A 23,460-nucleotide genomic window follows, 5' to 3' on the forward strand; every position below is an offset into this window, starting at 1 on the left:
CTGTTTCATCGTCTAATATCCCTAAGAAGCTATATTCCTGTGACCTTTAGCTGTAGCCTCAACATTGTAATGGTGATAGTGGTGGTGGTGGGCTTATCTTAAAGAAACAGAAATACTGTGATTTTCAGCCTTTACTTACCTGTGATGCATAGAACATGAAGAATTCCTAGGAAGAATGAAAACACAGAAAACTGCTTAAAAGAATTTATGAAGTGTGAGACTTTACTCCTTGAGTATCTTTAACTTGAACAGTGACATTCCAGATTGTTCTTATTTTCAGAGTACATCCAAGCCATTATGATGATGGAGGAATCTGTTCAACATGTTGTCATGACAGCCATTCAAGAGGTATGTCGGAGCTTTATGCTTACTGTTTGTGAGAAATTAAAGGAGCAAACTGGAATAGTAAATGTGGAAATTTTAAAAAGAGATTCTCCTCATTTTTTGAGAATTTTTTTCTTTGCACTTATGGTATACTGTGCCTCATTTTTATTTAAAAAAAATCATACATTTAAATTTCTCTTTTGTATTGAAATCTTACACATTTGTCTTGTAGTTATAGGTATTCAGTAACTACTCCTAATTTTTAAAAATGCCCCAATGAACTACAAATAGTAGACTAATTTCTAAAGCCATTGTAAATGCATATCTTAAACCAGCAGTCTACCTTACGCTTAATTATTGGTTTCTCGTTTGGCAAAAAGTGGGTCTTCAACTCCAACCATACCCAAAGCTATTTCTAGATGAATATTTATACTGAAACTGTAGGGGAGGAAAAATACCTTTTCTTCTACCCATCCAAGTTCTCGGCTGAGACCTCTGTATCAAAGGACAGATTAATAAGGATACACATGTATTTAAGTTTTACATGACATAGAGACCTTAAGGAAATGAAGATGAAAAAAGCATTTGTTTTTTATTTATTTTTCTCAAAGAAGTGTTTAAACTTGAGGGTTTTAGGGCTGAGTTTGATGAAGAATGGAGAATCATGGAAAAATGTGATAGGGCACACAAGGGCTTGAGCTAGGGATAGTAACCTGGGGGAAACTGCAATTCCTGTTGATTCAAGATTCTTTCAGAATCCCACTATCTTTGGAGACAAGGATGCTTCTTTCCTTTGCTTTGAGTATAGGGAAGGCACCTCTTACATGAGGATTTTATGACCTGCATCAGGAGAAGGTAGAAAATCTATCCTGTACCTGCTCTTTCTCAAATTCCTTCAGCTTGAAGTATTCAGTATGCCAAGGTGCCATACTTTGGAGTAGTGTGTCTTGAGCTCCATCAAAAGTGAGACATAAAACTATAAAAGTAAAAATAAAATATAAGTTAATAACCAGTTGATTTCCAGATGTGAGAATGTGTTTAATCATGAAGGCAATGGAACAAACTGTTAGGGGTACTAGAGAACAGTAGGACTTGAACATGCAACTGACAGAGAAAAAAATACAGCAGACACATGAAAAATGCTAAATGTCAGTTAAGTAAGGTTGTATTTTGTAAGAAATCTGACCATCTGACTTTAAATCCAGGAGTTCCCACCACCTCCCCCCAGGGTTCTGACTCATAGAACTCAGGAATGATGACAGTATTATTATAGCAAGTGAATACAAACCAGAACCAAATCCCCGCCACCCCAAAAGTGCATATAGTGAGGTCTAGGAAGTCCCAAATGCAAAGTTTCTGTTGTTCCCTCTCTGTGAAATCAAGACCTGTCACACTCCCAGCACATTACTGTGTGACAGTTCCAACGTACTGCCAGCCAGAGAGGCTCACCTGAATTTTCATGTTTCCAAGTTTTTATTGGGGTTTCATTATGTAGGTGTGATTGATTGTATCAGTGACCACGGGGTTGAAGGCAGTTTCCAGTGCTCCTCCCCCCAAAAGTCAGGCTGATTATCAAGTGGCTCAAAGACACAGTCCTCTGATACATGGCTGGTTTTTCTGGCATGGCCAGCTCCCAATTTGATCATCCAATTTTTTAGCTGTAACTACCTAGGGACCCAAAAATAACAAAGTTACTTTTATCAGGAAGGAAATACCAGAGATTGAGAGGCTACTTGCCTGTAACAGGACAAAGGCCAGCCAAATTCCTTACTACACAGGACCTTTCAAAAAAGCAAAGCTTTTATTTTATTCATTTATTTTTTAAAAGATTTTATTTATTTATTTGACAGAGACACAGCGAGAGAAGGAACACAAGCAGAGGGAGTAGGAGAGGGAGAAGCAGGCTTCCCACGGAGCAGGGAACCCGATGTGGGGCTCTATCCCAGGACACTGGGATTGTGACCTGAGCCAAAGGCGGATGCTTAACGACTAAGCCACCCAGGCACCCCAAAAAAGCAAACTTTTGAAAGAAGATCAGTTTAGCAGTCAGCTCTGATGATAGAAAGATTAAACTGGTACATCTTTTTAAAAATACTATACTCTTGTATTATATGAGATATTAGGTCATGAGTGTTAAAATATCAAAATGATGATCTCTCAAGCAAGATGGAAGTTATTTTGCTCTTAAGTCATCTTAGATTCTGTTCTGTAGTCATCAGAGACACAACTTTCTTATTTCTTACTGTCTGCCATCCTTAAGACATGCTTCCGACCTAGTGGTTCAGCTGTGGCTTCTCAAGTTCCAGCCATCACATTCCATTTCCAGCCATCAGGAAGGACTGAAGGAAGAGTTATCCACTTCCTCTAAATAAACTCAGCAGTTCTTACCCGTGTTAGCCAGATATTATTCATGGAGCCACACAGATAGTCACAAAACCAGCCAAAATATGAGGAGTCTCTTACTCCAAAAATAAGAAAAAGAATAAGGGGCCACTAACAGTTCTGCCTTACTGTAATTGATCCTATAATTCTGTTTTTAGGAATTTATCCTAAGGAGATCTGAAAAACAGAGATACAGTAATAGACATTTATGTCAAACCTACTATGTGCTAGATAGTGCTAGTACTTAATAAATACATTGTGTCTATTAACTCATTTAAAATTCACAATTATAATTAATGCTACTGAAATGTAGACTTAAAATGGCAAATTTTATGTTCTATATATTTTATCAAAATTTTTAAATTTTATTTATTTTTTAAACATTTATTTATTTATATGACAGAGATCACAAGTAGGCAGAGAGGCAGGCAGAGAGAGGGGGGGAAGCAGGCTCCCCACTCAGCAGAAAGCCCAATGTGGGGCTCGATCCCGGCACCCTGGGATCATGAGCCGAAGGCAGAGGCTTTAACCCACTGAGCCACTCAGGTGCCCCAATTTTATCAAAAATTTTTAAAAATGAAAAATTAATATTTTGAGGTATACACTCTTATTGTCCCCAGTTTATTAAAGGGGAAACTGAAGCATAGACAGTGTGAGTAACCTCAAGTTCACACAAGAAGTAGCGGCAGAGTTAGAACTCAGGTCTAAGCAGTCGGAGTTCAGAGCCCACGCCCAGAACCATTATGCTGTATTGCCTCAAGATTTATTTCACATTATTTTCTAGTACTGAAACATTAGAAATAGCCTAACCACCTAAATTACAGTCGAATAATATATTGACATATTAGGTAGCGTTAAAGTGAATTTCTGAAAAATATATAAAAATATGGGTAAGGCTTATTAGGGAAACAGGGCACATGAGCAATAAAATCCCATTTCTGTTTAAAATAGAAATTAAGATGAGTGAAAAGTGACAAAATGTTAACCATCTCCAAATGGTTGGCTATTCTGTGCTCTTTTCTGTATTTGCCAATTTTTCTATAATTATAGGTTTGTAATTATAATCAGGAATATTTTTAAAATTAAAATATGTCGCGGCACCTGGGTGGCTCAGAGGGTTGAGCCTCTGCCTTTGGCTCGGGTCATGATCTCAGGGTCCTGGGATCGAGCCCCACATCCGGCTCTCTGCCTGCCTCTCTGCCTACTTGTGACCTCTCTCTGTCAAATAAATTTTTAAAATCTTAAAAAAAAAAAAAGTATAAAATTGCTAAAAATAAAAAAATAAAATGTCACCAAATGACCTTTAATTCTATGAATCTAGCCCAAGGAATTATTTAGAAATTCAGACTGAGATGGGACACAGCAATGTTTATCAAACTATCTTACATAATTTTTAAAAGTTTATCTAAGTTAATCTCTACTAGACCCAGTGTGGGGCTTGAACTCAACAACCCCAAGATCAAGAATCACATGCTCTTCAGAATGAGCCACCTAAGCACCTCCAAACTATTTTATTTTAATAGAAATATGACAACAGTGTACAGCCATTGGGAAGCAAGTGTTTAAATTAGGCTACCTCGATTTCATGGAGGTATAGTTGATAATAATTTGTTTAAAAAAATTTTTTTTAAGATTTTATTTATTTGAGACAGAGTCAGGGCAGGGAGGGGCAGAAGGAGAGGGAGAAGCAGACTCCCTGATGGGCTGGGAGGCCAATGTGGGGCTCGATCCCAGGACCCTGAGATCATGACTTGAGCCAAAGGCAGACACTTAACCAATTGAGCCACCCAAGCACCCCTAAAAAATTTTTTTTCTTATGGGGCACCTGGTTGGCACAGTCATTTGAACATCTGACTCTTGGTTTTGTCTCAGGTCATGTTCTCAGTGTCCTGAGACTTGACATGACCTGAGACAAAACCAAGGTCTGCCCCCATGGAAGCTCTGTGCTCAGTATGGAGTCTGCTTTAGACTCTCTCCCCTCCCTTTGTACCCCCCACCACACACACACATTCTCTGTCTGTAAAATAAATAAATACATCTTTAAAAAAAAAAAAAGTATCTTATGACCAAAAGAAAACACTTAAAATGTCAAGTGAGGGGCACCTGGGTGGCTCAATTGGTTAAGCACCTGCCTTGAGCTCAGGTCATAATCTCGGGGTCCCGGGATCAAGCCCTATGTCAGGCTCCCTGGTTGGTGGGGAACCTCTTTCTCCCTCTCTGTCTGCTGATCCCCCTGCTTGTGCATGCTCTCTGTCTCTCTCTATCAAATAAATAAATAAAATCCTTAAAAATCAAATAAATAAAATCTTTAAAAAGTTGGAAAATGTCAAGTGAATGAAGCAATACAGTTAGATGTCAACAATAGATTATATGTCTTTTATGTGCACGTTCCTTCTATTCATTTAGCACATACCATCAAGCACCTAATATGCACCAGGAGCTGTAATAGGCATTCAGGATGAAATTATGAAAAAGGCAGACATGGTCTCTTGCCCCCCACAAAATCTAAATTTCATGGGAGAAATGGCTAACCATGCAATTCACATACATTCAAAGCATTCAAAATGAAAAGTACCATGATGGGGAAAATATTAGGAGTACCTCAAAGGCATAGCTAACTCAGTTTGGGGACTTAAGCAAAGGCTTCTCAGAGAAGGTGGCATCTTTTTTTTTTTTTTTTTTAAGATTTTATTTGTTTATTTGATAGAGATCACAAGTGGGCAGAGAGGCAGGCAGAGAGAGAGAGAGGGGAAACAGGCTCCCTGCTGAGCAGAGAGCCCGATGCGGGGCTTGATCCCAGGACCCTGGGATCATGACCTGAGCTGAAGGCAGAGGCTTTAACCCACTGAGTCACCCAGGCACCCCAAGAAGGTGGCATCTTGACTGAGCATGGAAGGATGAGATGAGGTAAGGAAAGGACAAAAATTATTGTAAAGTCCGGGAGGCAAGAGAAAGCAAGACTTATCTGGAATGTTGGTTACCCATAGCGACCATGGTGAGGTATAGCGAGTGCTGAGAAATGAAACAAGAGACCTAAAATTATTAGAATATTGAGCAGTTTCATTTGGGAGTTGGGATTTTGGAAATCAGTGAATAGATTTTAAGGAGAAAATACATTAAAGTCTATATTTAAGAAAATGTATATGATGAGAAGAATGGTTTGGAGGAAAAGCGGGCTAGAAAAAGGGAGAGCAGTTAAGAGACCTTAGTAATTAATACTTAATTACCAAGAATGAATGATAGAAGCCCGAACAAGGTTATGGCAGTCAGGGTGGAGACAGGTGCACAGATTTGGAAAATTATAGGAGCTTAAATCCATAGGGTTGGTAACTGATGGGACCAAGGGGAAGAAGAGGGGGGAGTAGCTGGATAGAATAATGGAAGTAAAAAGGGCTTCTTTAAAATGGTAGTCTTTTTTTTTTAAGGGTATATTCTATTTATATTTCTTTATTCAGGTACTACTGACATTTATTTATTTACTGTGATAAAATATGCATAACAAAAATTTGCCATTAGTGACATTTAGTGTGTTCATAATGTTGTGCAAAATGGTGACTATTTTGTTCCAGCTTTTTCCATCACCACAAAAGGAAACCCTTACTACATAGGCAGTTCTCATTTCCTCTTCTCTCCAGCCTATGTCAACCGGAAGTCTGCTTTCTGTCTCTATGAATTTCCATATTCTGGATATTTCATATAAATGGAATCATATGATATGTGGCCTTTTGTGTCTGTCTTTGTTCATTTAGCATGATACTTTCAAGGTTATTTTGTGGCATGTATTAATACTTCCTCCTTTATATGGCTGAAAAATCCATTGTATGGATGTGCAGCATTTTGTTTATTCTTAAGTTGAGGGACATTTGGGGTTGTTCCTACCTTTTGGCTATTGTGAATAATGCTGTGAATGTTAATATAAGGGTTTTGGGTTTTTTTTTAAACATCCACTATTAATTCTTCTGGGCATATTGAAATTGAGTTTCTTGGTCATATGGTAATTATGTGTTTAACTTTTTTGAGGAAGCACCAACTTGTTTTCCATGCATCCTGCAGCATTTTACATTCCTACCAGCAGTGTACTAGGATTCTGTTTTTTCCACCTTTTTGCCAACCTCGTGAATGTCCTTTCTTTTTTTTTTCTTTTTAAGATCTGTTCATTTATTTTAGAGCGTGCACAAGCAAGAGGGGCAGAGGGTGGGGGTGGGGGGAGAGAAACTCAAGCAGATTCTGTCCTGAGTGTGGAGCCTGACGTGGGGCTCGATCCCATGACCCTGACATCACAGCCTGAGCTGAGGAACCAAGAGTTGGACACTGAACTGACTATGCCACCTAGGCACCACTGCCCATCCTTTTTATAATAACCATCCTACTAAAGAAGCTGAGAAGAGATTGGGTCAGGGAGCACACGTGGGATTAGCTTTCAAGGGAAAAGTAGCACTTGTCTTAAAACAACATTGGAAAAGGAAAGTGTGGGCATGAACGTTGCCAATTTTGTAAATTAAGACATGGGAAATTCTTACTCGAAGACAAGGTTTTCTGATGAAGAGTGCAGAGATTTGAGAAGTAAGAAAGGTTTAGAATAATCTGTAAAAGGAATAAAGAGACTGCTGACAGAGGAAGCATAATTGTACTTTTGGAGCAACTTTAAACGCCCATTTGAAATTAGAAACTACGTATTAATAGTGTTTTCTGATTTAAATTTTTGTTTGTTTGTTTTTTTACTCTCTCAGTACTTAATAGTCTGGTGTATGGCCAGAAGAGATAGGTAGATAGATTAATATTATACTGAGATTTTGCCAGGAAGAAAGAATTGAAGATAAGAAAATTGAGATATTGACAAAGGTCATCAACGTAATAGACTGAAAAATCTGAGCTAGAAAGTAGAAGGTAATTGGTTAAACAAATGGTGAACCATGGAACCTAAAGCAGGGGAGGGAAGTTCCCAAAAATAAGATGATATTAACAGAAGAAGGAGGAGTAAATGTGAGCAGGCAAAAACAATAATGTTTAGTATAAAGTCTCAGCAGAGTAAGGAAGAAAGTGAATAGCAGAATGATGGAGTCTCACTAGAAGCCCAGGAGAAAGGAGGGAGGTGTAGGGCTTGGAAACCTCATATTTAGGAGCACATAAATTAAACGTAATTGAATGAGAGACCAGGATTGAGAAAAGGTTGTATTCAGAGTGTAGGACACTTGGGTTTTTATTCGGAGTTATTGCTGTATTATGATGAGGACTTAACTATAACACTGGGTAAAGGAAAAAGACTGGAAGAAATACTTCTGGTCCTTCTACTACCTGTCTCTGATTAGATAGGGCCTCTCTGAGCCTGGCGCAGCCGGTTATCACACTCTAACGCTTGTCTTACTCACCTGACCTATGTGTGCTACACCCTTGGATGGTAGCTTCTTAAATATTTCAAAATTATAAAGGTGATTGTTCTGGATGGTAGAATAATGGTTTTTCCTTTTTATATTTTTATGAATTGTATATTCTTTACAATGGGACTATTTTTTGTTGGAAGAAGTCTCAAAAAGATTAATACTATCATGAGGAAAGCATAAACATTGTAGCCAGTGTTTTTTGCTCTTCCTGAGATTTTTTTTCCCCTAATTATGCTGAGGGACTTTGAACTCTTCTCATCCCATTAATATAGAGCAATGATTATCAAACTTCAGTATGTATTAGAGTCACCCAGAGGACTTTATTAAATATGTTGCTGAGCCCTAGCAGCCCCCCTCCTCCCCCCAGTTTCTGAGTCAGTAGACCTGGGCTGGGACCCAGTAATTTGGATTTCTGAAGAGTTTCCAAGCAACACTGATGGTTTGAGAATTTCACTTTGAGAACCACTGATAAGGAGAAAAAAAGTACAGCTGAACATAACAATTTTCTGATCTCTCAGAGTATTACTGAAGGCTGATATTACAAGATCTCTCTCAACAGTGCATCCCCGAACAAAAGGGGGGAGACAAGATGGCGGGGAAGTAGGAGGAGGTGCCATTTCAGCCTGTACCCTAAAGTGAGCTGATTACCTACCAAACAACTCTGATCACCCATGAAATCAACAGTGCATCCCCACATTTCTAATTGTCCCCCTTTCTTTTGTCCCTCAACATAAGAAGGAAAGAGTAGAAAATTGGGACCATTTGAGTCTGCCCCTGACATTTGTCACAATCAGAAATTTATCCCCTTCACCCCCAAACCCTCACATGTTATATGGCTCCTCTCTCTGCAACACAAGGGTGAGAGAGACTAAGAAATAGAGTGGTGTGTGTGTGTGTGAGATAAACAACAGCCAGTTCATTTTGGCTAATACTGATATTGCCCATATTTATTTTTTTAGGTAGAGTTACATAAGTGTTGCTGTTTTTTTACTGAGAAGTCAGTTTTTAAGTACTTAGCTACTTTTTTAACCCAAAGATTTGTCTTGATTCTTATGACTGCCCTTACAGTGAAAATGAGCACCAGAATTTAGACCTGTAATTTTTTTTTTTTTAAAGATTTTATTTATTTATTTGACAGAGAGAGATCCCAGTAGACAGAGGCAGGCAGAGAGAGAGAGAGAGAGGGAAGCAGACTCCCTGCTGAGCAGAGAGCCCGATGCGGGACTCGATCCCAGGACCCTGAGATCATGACCTGAGCCGAAGGCAGCGGCTTAACCCACTGAGCCACCCAGGCGCCCAGACCTGTAATTTTAAATAGAGGCATTATCCTGGGATGAAAAAGATTTTAGACTGAAAATATATAGGAAAATGTTCCTCTTACATTTGTGTCTTCATTTTAATTTTTATAATTCTGTGGTGGCCAGGTGTTCATGTTGTTGTCTAAGTGTATTTTATATGATGTCATTTTTGCCTCATAGTTACAATCATTTAAATCTTAATTTCAGCTGATGAGTAAGGAATCACCTGTCTCTGCTGGGAATGATGCCTATGTTGACCTTGATCGCCAGGTATCTAATTTTGCATTGTTTTATCCATGTAGCGATTGAAAAGAATAAACTTTAGATACTAATGAAAAGAATGTTTCAGTTGAATTTGCTTATAGAATATGTTGGCTTAATTATTTGTTTTTTCCTTAAGTTCAAGGCTTAAGCTACTTTACTAATGGATATTATGCATTCATAATTTAATTTATAATTAAAATATTGTATGATCCACTTTAAAATAAATTTAAGTCATTGTAATTCATGTTTTCTAGTCGTGATTTTTTTTTCCATTGGTGATATATTTCTGTATGCCACATTTAGCACAATAGATGAATTCTTGGCAAGTGGCATGCGTTTTAATCTTATGATTTACTTATAGTACAAAATACCTTTTATTTCACATGAGTCTTCCATTGCAGATGTCTCCTCCACCCTTCATCTTTGTGAGGGAATAGTCAGTAGATATTTAAATGCACCAAGGAACCTACTTTATTCTTTTTTTTTTTTTGGAACCTACTTTATTCTTAAAGGAACTCTGTCTGCAGTATATTCATGCAATTTTAGTCAAAAAGTTATTTTGAATTTTAATTACTGCTTTGCAATAAAATACTGCAACTTACATTGTCAGTTTCTATATTCCAGCTGTCCTGGGACATCTTTTCCAAAGTGTAAACAGAAATCTTCGTGTTATCCTCTCTCATTTCTTCCCACTGGTTTCTAAATGTTTTGTAGGAAAATCTTTGGTCATATTATAATTTTAAATCGAGTTATAATTTGCTTCCCTTACTTTGTGATGTTAGATTTTAAAGTTGTTGCCTTTTATGGATTTTTTTAAAAATCTATATTACACAGGTGTGGTCACATGAATGGAAAAGCTAATATAATTTTTAATCAATTTTTTAAAATTAATCAATTTTAATTAATTTGTTCTTGCTTTGCTAACCTAGGGTTTATGGGACACAACTCAAAAATGTTTGGTTTGTGTTGAGAATCAGAATAATAAAAATATTTTTTAAAACTGTGTTATACAAATTAACATAAAGGTGTAATATGCCTGAAGATCTTATGTTGAAATACTTCTGGCTATATATTTCAGCAGTTGAAACCCCCATCCTCTAGCACATACATATTTTATCAAGGGAAAATTTTTCAGTTATTACAGAAGTAACATTACCAAGAATCATGTAGCCCAGACAGGAAGGTGTAAGAAAACTTGATAAGAGGAAAGAACCATATTCAATACAGAAAAGACAAGACTTATGACTAGAAGATATTCAAAGTTAGAAATGGCTGGTTTTGACTCTTCGCAAGAGTTCTCAATTTTTCCCAGCCCCTCAGAAAGAAATGAGAGGAAAGTGTTCTAGTTCTTTTTGTGCCTGTGTAATTATTAATTGTTTCTGTTCATATTGAAATGTTTATTGCATCTCTTTGTTTCTAACTAGTTGAAGAAAACTACAGAGGAACTAAATGAAGCTTTGTCAGCAAAAGAAGAAATTGCTCAAAGGTGCCATGAGTTGGATATGCAGGTAAGAGATGTTTTCTGTGTGCTACCTATTTGAAATGCACCATTATAGGGGCACCTGGGTGGCTCAGTGGGTTAAAGCCTCTGTCTATCCCAGGGTCCTGGGATCGAGCCCCGCATCGGGCTCTCTGCTCAGTGGGGAGCCCACTTCCTCCTCTCTCTCTGCCTGCCTCTCTGCCTACTTGTGCTCTCTGTCTGTCAAATAAATAAATAAAATCTTCAAAAAAAAAGAAAAGAAAGAAAGAAATGCACCACTATAAGCAACACCAAACGTGCTATGTATTACCATACAGTATTGCTGGGTCATCATGCAACCCTAATTAAGGGAAAAAAAGGGGGAAAACAGATTTGTGGTTAAAGATAGTAGACTCATCAAATATATTAATTTTCGGGGCCCTGGGTGGCTCAGTGGGTTAAAGCCTCTGCCTTCGGCTCAGGTCATGATCCCAGGGTCCTGGGATCGAGCCCCGCATCGGGCTCTCTGCTCAGCAGGGAGCCTACTTCCTCCTCTCTCTCTGCCTGCCTCTCTGCCTGCTTGTGATCTGTCAAATAAATAAATAAAATCTTTAAAAAAATATTAATTTTCTTTACTTCCGGCAGCCCCATTAAATTTAGAATAAATGAATGAATGGTATAACACAAGAAAAGAAAGGGGGGCTATCTGTGCTAGCTTTAGGGAGGGGTGGGGGAGATTTTTTTAAAGTGCTCATTTGTAGGGTTTGCCAGTATCCATAGTAGATACTCATAATATACAGAAAGGCCAGCTTTTTGTAGATAAGCCCTAATGTGAAGTTCATGAATGCACAGCTTACAGTTACCCTTGCTTTGACTACTTCATTAAGGAAAGTCTGCATTTACAAAAGAGAAAAGGAGGAAGATAAACAGGAAGATAGTCCTAGAGGAAGTGGAGAAATTTGGGATAGTAGCAGAGATTAATATTTTTAATCTATTTAATACTCTCAGTGAAATTAGTAAAGATATTCCATCTGGGACATGATGCTAAAATCAGAAATCAAACACGTAAGTAAATTAAAAATAGAATTGTTAAAGTGAAAAATTTAACAGGATAGTTAAAGTGTATAGGAAATCTCTCACAATTAAAAAGAGTAAAAAATTATTTAGGATTTACCTCAAAATTAGAGAGTTCAGAGCATGGACAGAAAGATACAAATACATAATTGGCTATGTTTTGATACTTGTTAAAGTTGGGTCATGACTACACAGAGTTCATAATATTTTATAATAGAAGAATTTTACGTTGAAAGGCAGAGGTGTTGGTCATCGCTTTGGATGCACATAGGAGGAAGTATAATCAGAGCACACTTGCTGGGTCATACAGTAAATGATATTTATCTAGTCACAGTGTAAGTGCCATTAATTGCTTTTCCAAAATTTTAAAACTTAACTCTACACAAATGCTAAGGTTAATAATAATAATAAATAAGAGATGATTGTTTTTATGACTAGAATATAAACATTAAACAGTAGTGACCCACTTGATAATGTGATCTCTAAAGTAATAATACAAACCAATTTCAACATTTAGAATTGTCCTGTAGAGAAATGTTATTGCCAGAGTAAAAGCACAATTGACAGCAGTAGACGAGGACAGGAGACATGAAGGAAAGATAGGGTCACTAATGTTCTTGCCAAAAGGGAGTCAGGAACCGCTTCTGTTGGCACAGCACCCATTACATGGCTGGTTCCTTCTAGACATCCAGTCTCAGCTCAAAATCACCTGACTTATTTGTTATAAAATACTTACTGGACACTGAGATGTGCCCAGGATGAAATTAGGCCTCCTGGGAAGGCCTTCCATGATCATGTACTCCCTGCCCCATATATAGTAGGCACACAGTGAACATGTGAGTGAGTGAATGAATGGGTAGGGGATTGAGTAAAAAGAGTCAGTAAGTACTTGTTTAAGATTGCAGAGATGACCAGACAAGGAAACAAGAATAGTGATATAATTGTATTTGTGGAAAGGAAGGAGGACACCAGTAGCTATATATAGTTTAACCTGTCAAAGGAATCACTAGATAATGTCTAAGATTGGTAAATCGAAAAATGGTGGTGTAAAACATTTAGAGATATAAAATAACAGCCCAAAACAGTAAAGTTTGGAATAGTTAAAATTAGTTGTCTCTTGGAAGTAGAAAAACTCAACAGAAAACTGACTTTTTATTATAAGCCCCTTTTTCTTGACTGATTTTTTTTTTCTTAAATCATGTTTGTGTATTATTTATCAGTACAGGCATATCTCAGAGTTATCATGGGTTTGGATTGCTGAAGGGAATGTTGTGACTGGTTTGATCTCTATCCAGACCACTAAAACTTTCTCTGTGTCAGCAATAAGGCTGTCTGTCTTTTTTATCATTTGCATGTTCACTGGAATAGCTTTAAACTTTTCATTTCCTTCAAGAACTTTTCCTTTGAATTCACAATTTGGCTAAACTGGTACAAAGAGCCTATCTCAGCTTTCAGCCTGTGTCAGCTTTCAACATGCCTTCCTCACTAAGCTTAATCATTCCTAGCTTTTGATTTAAAATGAGAGATGTATGACTTTTTACTTGAATACTTAACAGCACATTGTAGGGTTATTAATTGGCCTAATTTCAATATTATTTTGTCTCAGGTTATAGGGAGGCCTGAGGAGAGAGGCCAGTGGGGAAAGGAACAGCTGGTTGGTGAAGCAGTGAGAACATACTCAAAAGTTATCAGTTAAATTCACCATCTTATATGGGGATGTTTTGTGGCACCCCAAGGCAGTTACAATAGTAGTATCAAAGATCACAGATCACCATAAAATAATGAGGGAAAAGTTAAAAATATTGCAAGAATTATCAAAATGTGACAGAGACAGGAAGTGAGCAAATGCTATTGGAAAAATGGTGCCTGTAGACTTGGTTGCCACAAACCTTCAGTTTGTAAAAATTGCAATACTGAGATGTGCAATAAAATGAGGTACGCCTGTGGTCTCCTTTTTCTGTGTGTGTGAAAAAGACTTCTGCCAATTATCTAGGCATACCTCTTTTTTTAAAAAAGGACTAAAGAGCAGAGATGAATGAAATGGGCCAGTGGCACGGGATGGAGCCACTGCTGTCTTCTGAGAAAAGACCCATGCATTTATGCAAATCTGACAAATTATAGAGCTGGCATTTTAGCTTCATTTATTCAACAAACATACCCACAGAAGAGAGTGTGTGAAGTGGAAATCAGTCTGGAGAGGCCTTATAAGCCTTTGTAAAGATTTTAACTTTGAGTAAATGAGAATCCGGTACAACATTTGAGCAAAGTAGTCATGTGGTCTGCGTTTTGTTTTGATGGGCTATAGGGCTGCTGTATGGAGAACAGACTAAAAGGAGGCAAGGGCCAAATTTAGGAGACTAATTAAGAAGTCATTGCAGTCATTGCAATCCAGGCAGAAAAAATTATGTTGGATTAGATTGGAATTTTGGCTGGTAAGTGGTAAAAATGTGTGTGAAAAGTGATATTTGCTGACAGATTGGATGTGGGGATGAGATTAGAGATGTTAAGGCTTATGACTGAGCAACTGGAAGGATAGAGTTAACTTTTCACTGAAACAGGAAAGACTGGAAGGACGGGGGAGTGAGGAATAATTAATTGGACAATTTAAGTTTGAGATGCCTTTTAGGCATGCACATGGAAATGATACCCAGTTTAGGGTTCCAGTTGAGAAATAGATATGTGTGAGTCACTGAATAGATGATGTTTGTAGCCATGAAACTGGAAGCCATCACTGCATGTAGAGAAGAAAGCTGTGGGGCACTCTAATGGCAGAGAAATTGAGAGGAATTGACTAAGGAGAAAGAGAAGCCTGGTAGGTTGGGTCCAGAAAGCCCGAGAGTAAGGTGTCCTGGCAGCCAAGTGAAGAAACCGTTTCAGGGAGGAGAATGTGATGGGTTATGGCATATGTTGATTGTTCGCAGTGGCGTGGAAGTGTCCATAGTGATCCTGATGAGCAGTTCTGTGGAATGGTAGGGCTAGTAGCCCAACCAGAATGAGTTCAGGGGAAAGTGGGGAGTGGCAAGTAAGAATTAGAAATGGCAGGTGGCTTTTGTTTTTACAGCTTTATTGAACTGTAATTAACACATAAACTGTTCATATTTAAAATGTACAATTTTCATGCATGTTGATTTATGTATGAATGTGTAAAAACATTACCACAATTAATATAATGAACCCATCACCCTCAAAAGTTTGCTCATGACTTTGTATTCCCCCTCCGGTCCCCAGCTCTGCCTTGTCACTATAGATTAGTTCATGTCTTCTAGAATTGCATATAAAAAGAATCATACAGGGGCGCCTGGGTGGCTCAGTGGGTTGAAGCCTCTGCCTTCGGCTCAGGTCATGATCCCAGGGTCCTGGGATCGAGCCCCACATCGGGCTCTCTGCTCCTCGGAGAGCCTGCTTCCTCCTCTCTATGTCTGCCTCCCTGCCTACTTGTGATCTCTCTCTCTCTCTGTCAAAAAAATAAATAAAATCTTTAAAAAAAAAAAAAAAAGAATCATATATTATTTATACTTATTTTTCATCTGAGTTATTTTTGACAGTATCAATAGTTAATTCTTTTTTTTTATTGCCAAATAGTGTTCTATTATATGAATATACTAGAATTTTTCCATTCACCTGTTGATGAACATTTGTGTTATTTCTCGTTTTTCTCTATCACAAGCAAAACTGCTACTAACATTCTTTATAAGTCTTTGTATGGGCCCCATGCTTTTATTTCTCTTGAGTTAGTAAATACTGACTGGGTTATGTGGTAGTTGCACGTTTAAATTTTTTTTTTTTTTTTTGATAATGTAAAGCTGTTTTCCAAAGTGCTTGAAACATTTTACATTCTCACCAGAGATGTATGAGACTTCCATTTGTTCTGCATCTTCAGACGCACCTGGTGGCTCAGTCCGTTAAGCTTCTGACTCTTGATCCCAGCTCAGGGCATGATCTCAGGGTCATGAGTTCAAGCCCTATGTTGGGCTCCACGTGGAGCCTACTTTAAAAAAGTTCTACATCTTTCCCAACACTTGGTATGGCAATATTTTTTATTTGAGCCATTCCAGTAGGAGTGTATAACATTGTGGTTTTAATTTGCAGTTCCTTAATTATTAATCATGAGTATCCTTTCATGTGCTTAGTTGCCATTTACATATCTTATTTGGTGAACTATCTTTTCAGATATAAAGAATGAATCCTTGCTTACTCTTACAATATTGCTCTGCCTGTGCAATATTCCAAAGTAATGTTACAGTTGTAAGGGGAAGTTGATTAAAACGGGCTTTCTAATGGTAATTCACAAGTGATTATGCTGATCCCAGTGTAATTAGAAGAAATAATTGCTGTCTTCCTATATTCTAACAGGTTGCAGCATTGCAAGAGGAGAAAAGTAGTCTCTTGGCAGAGAATCAGGTATTAATGGAAAGACTTAATCAATCTGATTCTATAGAAGATCCTAACAGTCCTGCAGGAAGAAGGCATCTGCAGCTCCAAACTCAGCTAGAACAACTCCAAGAAGAAACATTCAGGTAAAAGACCTCACTAAAGTCTAATTTTTAAGATTTGGTTAACTATCTTTTAATGTTAAAAATGTAGTGTTAGGGCTTTTGGATAGCTGCAGACCAAGGAGGATGTGAAATAAACAACTTCCCCCAAATTTTACCACATGACACACAATAATTTCACATCTATGAAAAATTCTATCAAAGCTACACCCTTGGGGGCACCAGGGTGGCACAGTCGGTTTATTGTCCAGTTCTTGGTTTCAGCTCAAGTCATGATCTCAGGGTCATGAGATCGAGCCCCATGTTAGGTGCTGCACTGGGCATAGAGCCTGCTTGGGATTCCCTCTCTCCCTTTCCCTCTGCCCCCACTCCCTGCCTCAAAAAAAAAAAAATAAATCTTTTAAAAAAAAAAAAAAAAGAGCTACATGCTCATTATTACCTGAAGACAGAATGCCTCAACTGAAATATAACTGAAGAAAACACACATGAGCCACACATCCCACACACTGTCCCACCCCATCCTACTTGGTGCTTTGAGGCAAGTAAAGGCAGATTGGCAAAAAAATTAGAGGAAGACAGAAAAACACTAGTGAAGGGGCCTGAGGGTGAGTTGGAGAGATTAAAAGATTAAATTCACTGAACTACTTTTAAAAATAAAAGAAGATTGGATTACAAACTGCAGGGGGAAAATACCATAATTAAGCACATCATCTTAAAGGACCAGACTCCATAAAAACATAGAGGCACTGAATTTAAAGAGATTGGTGCCCTTTGCAGACACTTGGTTTAAAGAGACACAGTATAAATGCCAGGTACCTGATTTATAGAGTCAGAGTTACTTAAAAGGCAACCTGATTTAAAGGGACAGTCTTGTAAACACATCTTGGAGAGGAAAAGGGCAAAAGGAAGGAAGAATGACCGTTTGGCAGTTGGATGGTGAAAGGGAAAAGAAGAAAAGGAAAAATTTGGTGTCCCGCCAGACAAAACAGAACCACAAAATTGAAGGACTTAGCAGTAAGAAATAGAATATTTTGTATTCACAGGAAAGAATAAAAATGATTCTTAAGTCTTCTCTAAAACTTCAGAAGTAGTCCACCCCCTGTGATCTACATCAGCAATTGAAGATTTGGTCTAAGGACCTCTTCAGGTTCCCTGAGACCCTTTCAGAGAGTCTTCCAGACCTCTCTTTTCTAACTACATATCTGTGTGAGGGTGGATTTCCTTCATATAGTTCAGCCAGAAAGCCATCACTACAGATGAATATAGAAATAGCTCTGACAATCTAGCTGTCGTCTTTTTTTTTTTTTCAGCCATCTTCTGTTAAACTGGATTATTTGAATCATAAAAGTATAAAATATTACCACTCTTCTCACTTTTTGATTTAGAATATAGTTATTTTTCATAAACTGTGTTGTCTGTAATAATATAGTGGATTTATTACTGGTATTTTCAATGTATTTAGATGTTTGTTTTAATTTCTCAATATGATAAATAAACATCAATAGATAAAACTTACGTAAACAAAAGTTCTTTGCAATTTCTGTAATTTTAAGAGTGCAAAGGAAGCCAGAAGGTTTTGGGTACCCTTCTTCTGCATCTTGACTTTTTATTTTTTTTTTTTAAGATTTTTATTTATTTTTGAGAGAGAGAGCGCGCGTGCACGAGCTGGGGGAAGGGGCAGAGGGAGAAGCAGACTCCCCGCTGAGCAGGGAGCCCGACGTTGGACTCAATCCCAGGAGCCTGGGATCATGCCCTGAGCCGAAGGCAGACACTTAACCGACTGAGTCACCCAGGTGCCCTGCATCTTGACTTTCTAAGACAGAATCAGAAGATAGTAAAATTTAAGTATGACTGTACCTTTTTGTTTCCCTTTTTTTCCTACCCTTTTGTTTCTAAATTGTGGCTAGGTTTTTAAAGTATAGTTTGGGGAAGTGGTATTTAGAAATGTCCTGTCCTTCATTGTAAAGGAAATAGTGTCTAAAGCTTTTATCATTGCAGTACATACTGCAATTTATATTTTGAAGCACTTAAACAATTCAGATACTGTATCAGTACTACATATTTGTGTATGTCAGTATGTACTAATTTTTTTTTTGAGAGAGAGCTCGCTCTTGTATAAGTGGGACAGAGAGGGAGAGAGTGTGGAGCCCAATACGGGCCTGGATCTCATGACCTGAGCTGAAATCAAGAGTCGGCTACTTAACCGAAAGAGCCACTCAGGCTCCCCTCAGTGTTTATTACTCTTTATAGTCATATATAATGCTTCTGGCTGATCTTTATTATGACTTTCTACCTTTCTTTCCTTTTTTTTGAACATTGGTAGCTTTTTAAGATTTAAGTCTCATAGTTCATTTTTAATTACAAAAGAGACGATATACCTTTTTATTGGTGAGATCTGGCTGTTACCATTTTAACCAAATCATCAAACTTAGCACCACCCACATTGTACCCAGTGCTATGTAGTATTTGTGCCAAATATTTAACCTGAATGTAATCACAAAGAAATAATCAGAAAAAGGAATATCCTTAAAAATGGCTAAGATTACTCGAAAAAGTCAAAGTTATAAAAAACAAAAGAAGGGAAGGACAAAGGGATAATACTACTAAAGATAATCTGAAAATTATCATTGGATCCTGGATTAGGGTGGGGAGAGGGAACTATAAGACATTTTTACCACAGTTAGTGAAATTTAAATATGGACTACCTATTAGATAATATTATTAAATCAACATTAGTTGTCTTAGATACAAAGATGGTATTATGATGATGTATGAAAGATTGTCCTTCTTGCTGAGGTATTTATTAGGAGTGAAGGGTCATGACCTCTGCAGCTTCCTTTTGAATAGTTCTCTAAAAAAATGTATGTGCGTTTATTTTCTTAAGCAAATGAGAGAAAGTATGTGAAACAAAATGTTAATAGTAGGTGAATCTGGCAGAGGATATGCAGATTTTCATTGATCCGCCTTTCAAATTATCATAGATTTCAGATACTTAAAAATAAAGAGTTGGGGAGGGTTTTCCAGACAGTGGTAACAGCTGGCGCATAAGCATTTGCTTCCAATTTTCCCTCCCTTACATCAACATCAACAAAAATAATTTTTAAGAAAAGAAAAATCCTAACATCAAAAAAAAGGAGTACTAACATCTCATTTATGAATTTTTTTAAAATAGTCCTAACTAAAACAATAGCAAATTCAGTACACTACTATATTAAAATAAACTTTATCCCAGGATTGTTAAACTGTCAAATATTGTTAAGTCTGTTACAATAACTATTAAATTTATTATTTTAGTTCCTTCAATCCATAAGTTAAAGGACAAGGAATAGTATATAATAAGCTTGGTATATGAAATTCTCAGTAAAGTTAAGAACAAGAAGAGGACGAGTATTAATCTAATATTTGAATTTTTCCTAGACATTCTATAAATCCTGGCTTTGCCACTTAGTATCTCTGTAACCTTGGGCATGCCTCCATTTCATCCACTATAAAATGATCTTAATAATTACCTACCTTCGGGGCACCTGGGTGGCTCAGTGGGTTAAAGCCTCTGCCTTCGGCTCAGGTCATGATCCCAGGGTCCTGGGATGGAGCCACACATCGGGCTCTCTGCTCAGCAGGGAGCCTGCTTCCCCCTCTCTCTCTGCCTGCCTCTCTGCCTACTTGTGAACTCTTTCTGTCAAATAAATAAATAAAATCTTTAAAAAATAAAAATAAAAAATAATTACCTACCTTCTAGAAATTTTTAGTATTAAATGAGTTAACATATGTAAAGTGCTGAGAATATTGCCTGGCACATATAATTAGTTATTACTTTTCTAGAAAATGAAACAGAAATGACATAAAAATTTTGGAATGACCAAAAACAAATGATCTTATTTATAAGTAATAGGCTCGTCCACCTAGAAAATGTTAAGTGAATCAACTGAAAAGTTCTTAGAACCAGTAAACAGTTAATGGGGAGAGGGTAACTATAAGACATTTGTATAGGTCATAAGGTTTTCTATCAATAACCGGTTATCATCAGGAAAAATTTGGCATTTTATAAATACATAAGTATTCAAAGAATAAAATTCAAAAGAAATATGAGGTACTTATGGAAAATTCTGTTATACATAGAAATTATTTAAATATATGGAGAGAGATAACATGTTAATATGTTTTGTCTGTTTACATGTTTTTAATGGAAGATTGTAAGAATGCCGTTTTCTCTTAAATTATTATATAATTTGAACTTGATTCCAATTTAAATTTTATTTTCACCTGGACGTATTGATGACCAAGAGGTTCCCAGAACATTTACACACAAAGTATAAAGGAGTACTTGCCATATCCAATGTTGAAATGTTTTTTATTTCTCTACTAATTTTAAAAGCTTGGTACTGGTGCAGCAAAATACAAACTAGTAACACAAAGATCAGAAACCAACCCAAGTGTATATAAAAATGTGTAATAAAGGCAGCATTTTTTTAATCAATAGGTAAAGGTTAAATTATTTGTTAAGTGATTTTGGGGTTGTGGGTAGATATTTTGGCAGAAAAAGTTAGATTTCTACATTATATCATATAATAAAATGAATTCAAGGGGAAATGAGAATTTCAGTGTTAAAAATGAAACCATGTAAATCCTAATGGAAAATATAGAATAAAAGAAAAAATCTTTAATCATACACTTAAAGTGGAAACCATAAAGTATAAAATTCATCAATAGAATTACATAAAACTTAAGAATTTTTGTTAACATTAAGGATTATATAAATTAAATTGAAAGTAAATAATCAACAATAAATATTTGTGACATGACAATCTTGTAACTCAAAAGGAAGGCTTTATGTTAAGCAAAATAAAGCAAGAAGTAGGAATGGTGTTATCCGTATTTAGAGGGAAAAGATCTATGAATAGCAACTGGACTGGAGGACACACTAAAAAATGTTAACATTATGATATATTTAGATCAATACATGATTTTTATCTTCTTTGCTTTTCTGTATTTTGTAAACTTTCAACAAGGAACGTATGTTAATTTCATAGTAAAAAAATAAAACTTTAAATGAATTACGTGTGCTATCTTTTGAAAAATATTTCTTGACATCCAACTTTTTGAGTAGAGGAGTGGTGATCAGTTGTAAGTTTCTGCAAGCCTTGGACCAGTGGAATCTGTTTTCAGGACAGTTAAAACTTGGAGATAGAGTTTATGGTCACAGAAGATTCAAGAGTTTATTCTCGTGGTTTTATTTCCTTTTATTATTCAAAGGAGAATTGCTAGACAATAAATAGTACTTTCTTGGTCTATTTTGTTTTGGTTACAGACTAGAAGCAGCCAAAGATGATTATCGTATACGCTGTGAAGAGTTAGAAAAGGAAATCTCTGAACTTCGGCAACAGAATGATGAACTGACCACTTTGGCAGATGAAGCTCAGTCTCTAAAAGATGAAATAGACGTTCTTAGGTAAACGGTCTTCCCATCTTGTTACAATCTCAGGCCTGTCATCACCCAGAACAGCTCTACCAGTGATGTTACGAACTCTAGGATCTCTGAACACAGCACGGTGTTTGAGAGAACTTAACCCTACTGGACTACCTGAGTTCAGATTCCAGTGCTATCATTTATTTAATCTCTACATAACCCTTTTCTCATCTGTAAAATGGAGGTGGTGCACATACCCACCTCAGATTTACATGCAGAACGGAGTTGGTATTTCTAAACAGTTGGGACAGTATCTGGCAAGTGCGTGCTATATGAATGTTAAATAGAAATTAACCTCCAACCGTCGCTTCATACTTGCGTAGCTCTGGAGCTTTTCTTAGTACGACTCCTTTTCTTTAATTTCAAGTCCTCTGGTCACAGTCTTCCTCTTCCTTGGATGCTGTCACACCCACGAGGAGTCATTTCCTTGCTAGACCATTTTATCTGCACTTTGCCTGTTCTCTCACTAAGCGCCTTCACTCCCTGCCACCTCATTTTCTGACCATTCCACTTGTATAATCTATCCTCTGTTGGATCATTCCAGCCATTTTAACTTTTGCTCTTTGAATACTGAGAAGGAATAGAGAAAATCACCTAGTGCTATAGTTTTGTCCTGCTACAAATTCATGATCTTTACTCTTCATTGGGTTCTTACCTGTGGTCCACCATTCTGCTGCTCATCATAGATAGTTTTGTCTCCCATTCCTCTCATAGCTAGTACATATTTCCATAACTTCTCAACTGGATGCCCACCCCCCACACTTCTCCATGCCTTAGTGTCAGTGGATGACATTGTCTCCTACTGCATCAAGGAAAGGGGCCATGAACTGTGGGACTCTCTATGTCCTGTACTTCCTGCACCTAACTGCCCTGCGTTCCCACCTGTCTTTTCATTTTTGCTTTTAGAATGTAGACTTGTTATTCTTTCTCACGTCTAGTACTAATTCCTTTTTAAGTGCTCTGGATCTCAACACTTCTTGCTTACACAAGGACTGTGTTACATCAGTCATCATTTCTCTTAGCATTTGGATCTCCCACCTTAGCATATATTTATATGTTTAGGTCTCTTTCCTCTTAGACAGAAAGACTTATTACTCTGCTTCCCTCCAAGACAAATTTTAGATCACACAAGGTGAAATCTCCATTGTCTCCTTAACTCCCTAAAATTTGCCACCTCCTGCCCCCACTACTCCATGAAAATAGCTATTCCTGTGGTCATTAATAACATTCTAATTGCCAGATCATTTGGACCCTGCACAGTTTATTTTGCTTTTGAGCTACATGTGACTCTACTCGTTACCCTCCCACACATACACCA

The 23,460-nt window shown here is 37.2% G+C and overlaps 1 protein-coding gene across 2 annotated transcripts in view; it reads left to right on the top strand.

The window, feature by feature from the left end:
- Nucleotides 1-23,460, top strand: part of HOOK3 (hook microtubule tethering protein 3) — a 102,449-nt gene that overhangs the window by 38,352 nt on the left and 40,637 nt on the right. For both annotated transcript variants that reach the window (XM_080797483.1, XM_080797484.1), the window contains exons 6-10: nt 281-348; nt 9,593-9,655; nt 11,074-11,157; nt 16,536-16,699; nt 21,984-22,124. In XM_080797483.1, coding sequence (XP_080653609.1) covers nt 281-348; nt 9,593-9,655; nt 11,074-11,157; nt 16,536-16,699; nt 21,984-22,124 — 520 coding nt within the window. The remainder of the gene's footprint in view (nt 1-280; nt 349-9,592; nt 9,656-11,073; nt 11,158-16,535; nt 16,700-21,983; nt 22,125-23,460) is intronic.

The sequence above is a fragment of the Martes martes genome, assembly GCF_963455335.1.
Source record: "Martes martes genome assembly, chromosome: 2".
NCBI lineage: Eukaryota > Metazoa > Chordata > Mammalia > Carnivora > Mustelidae > Martes > Martes martes.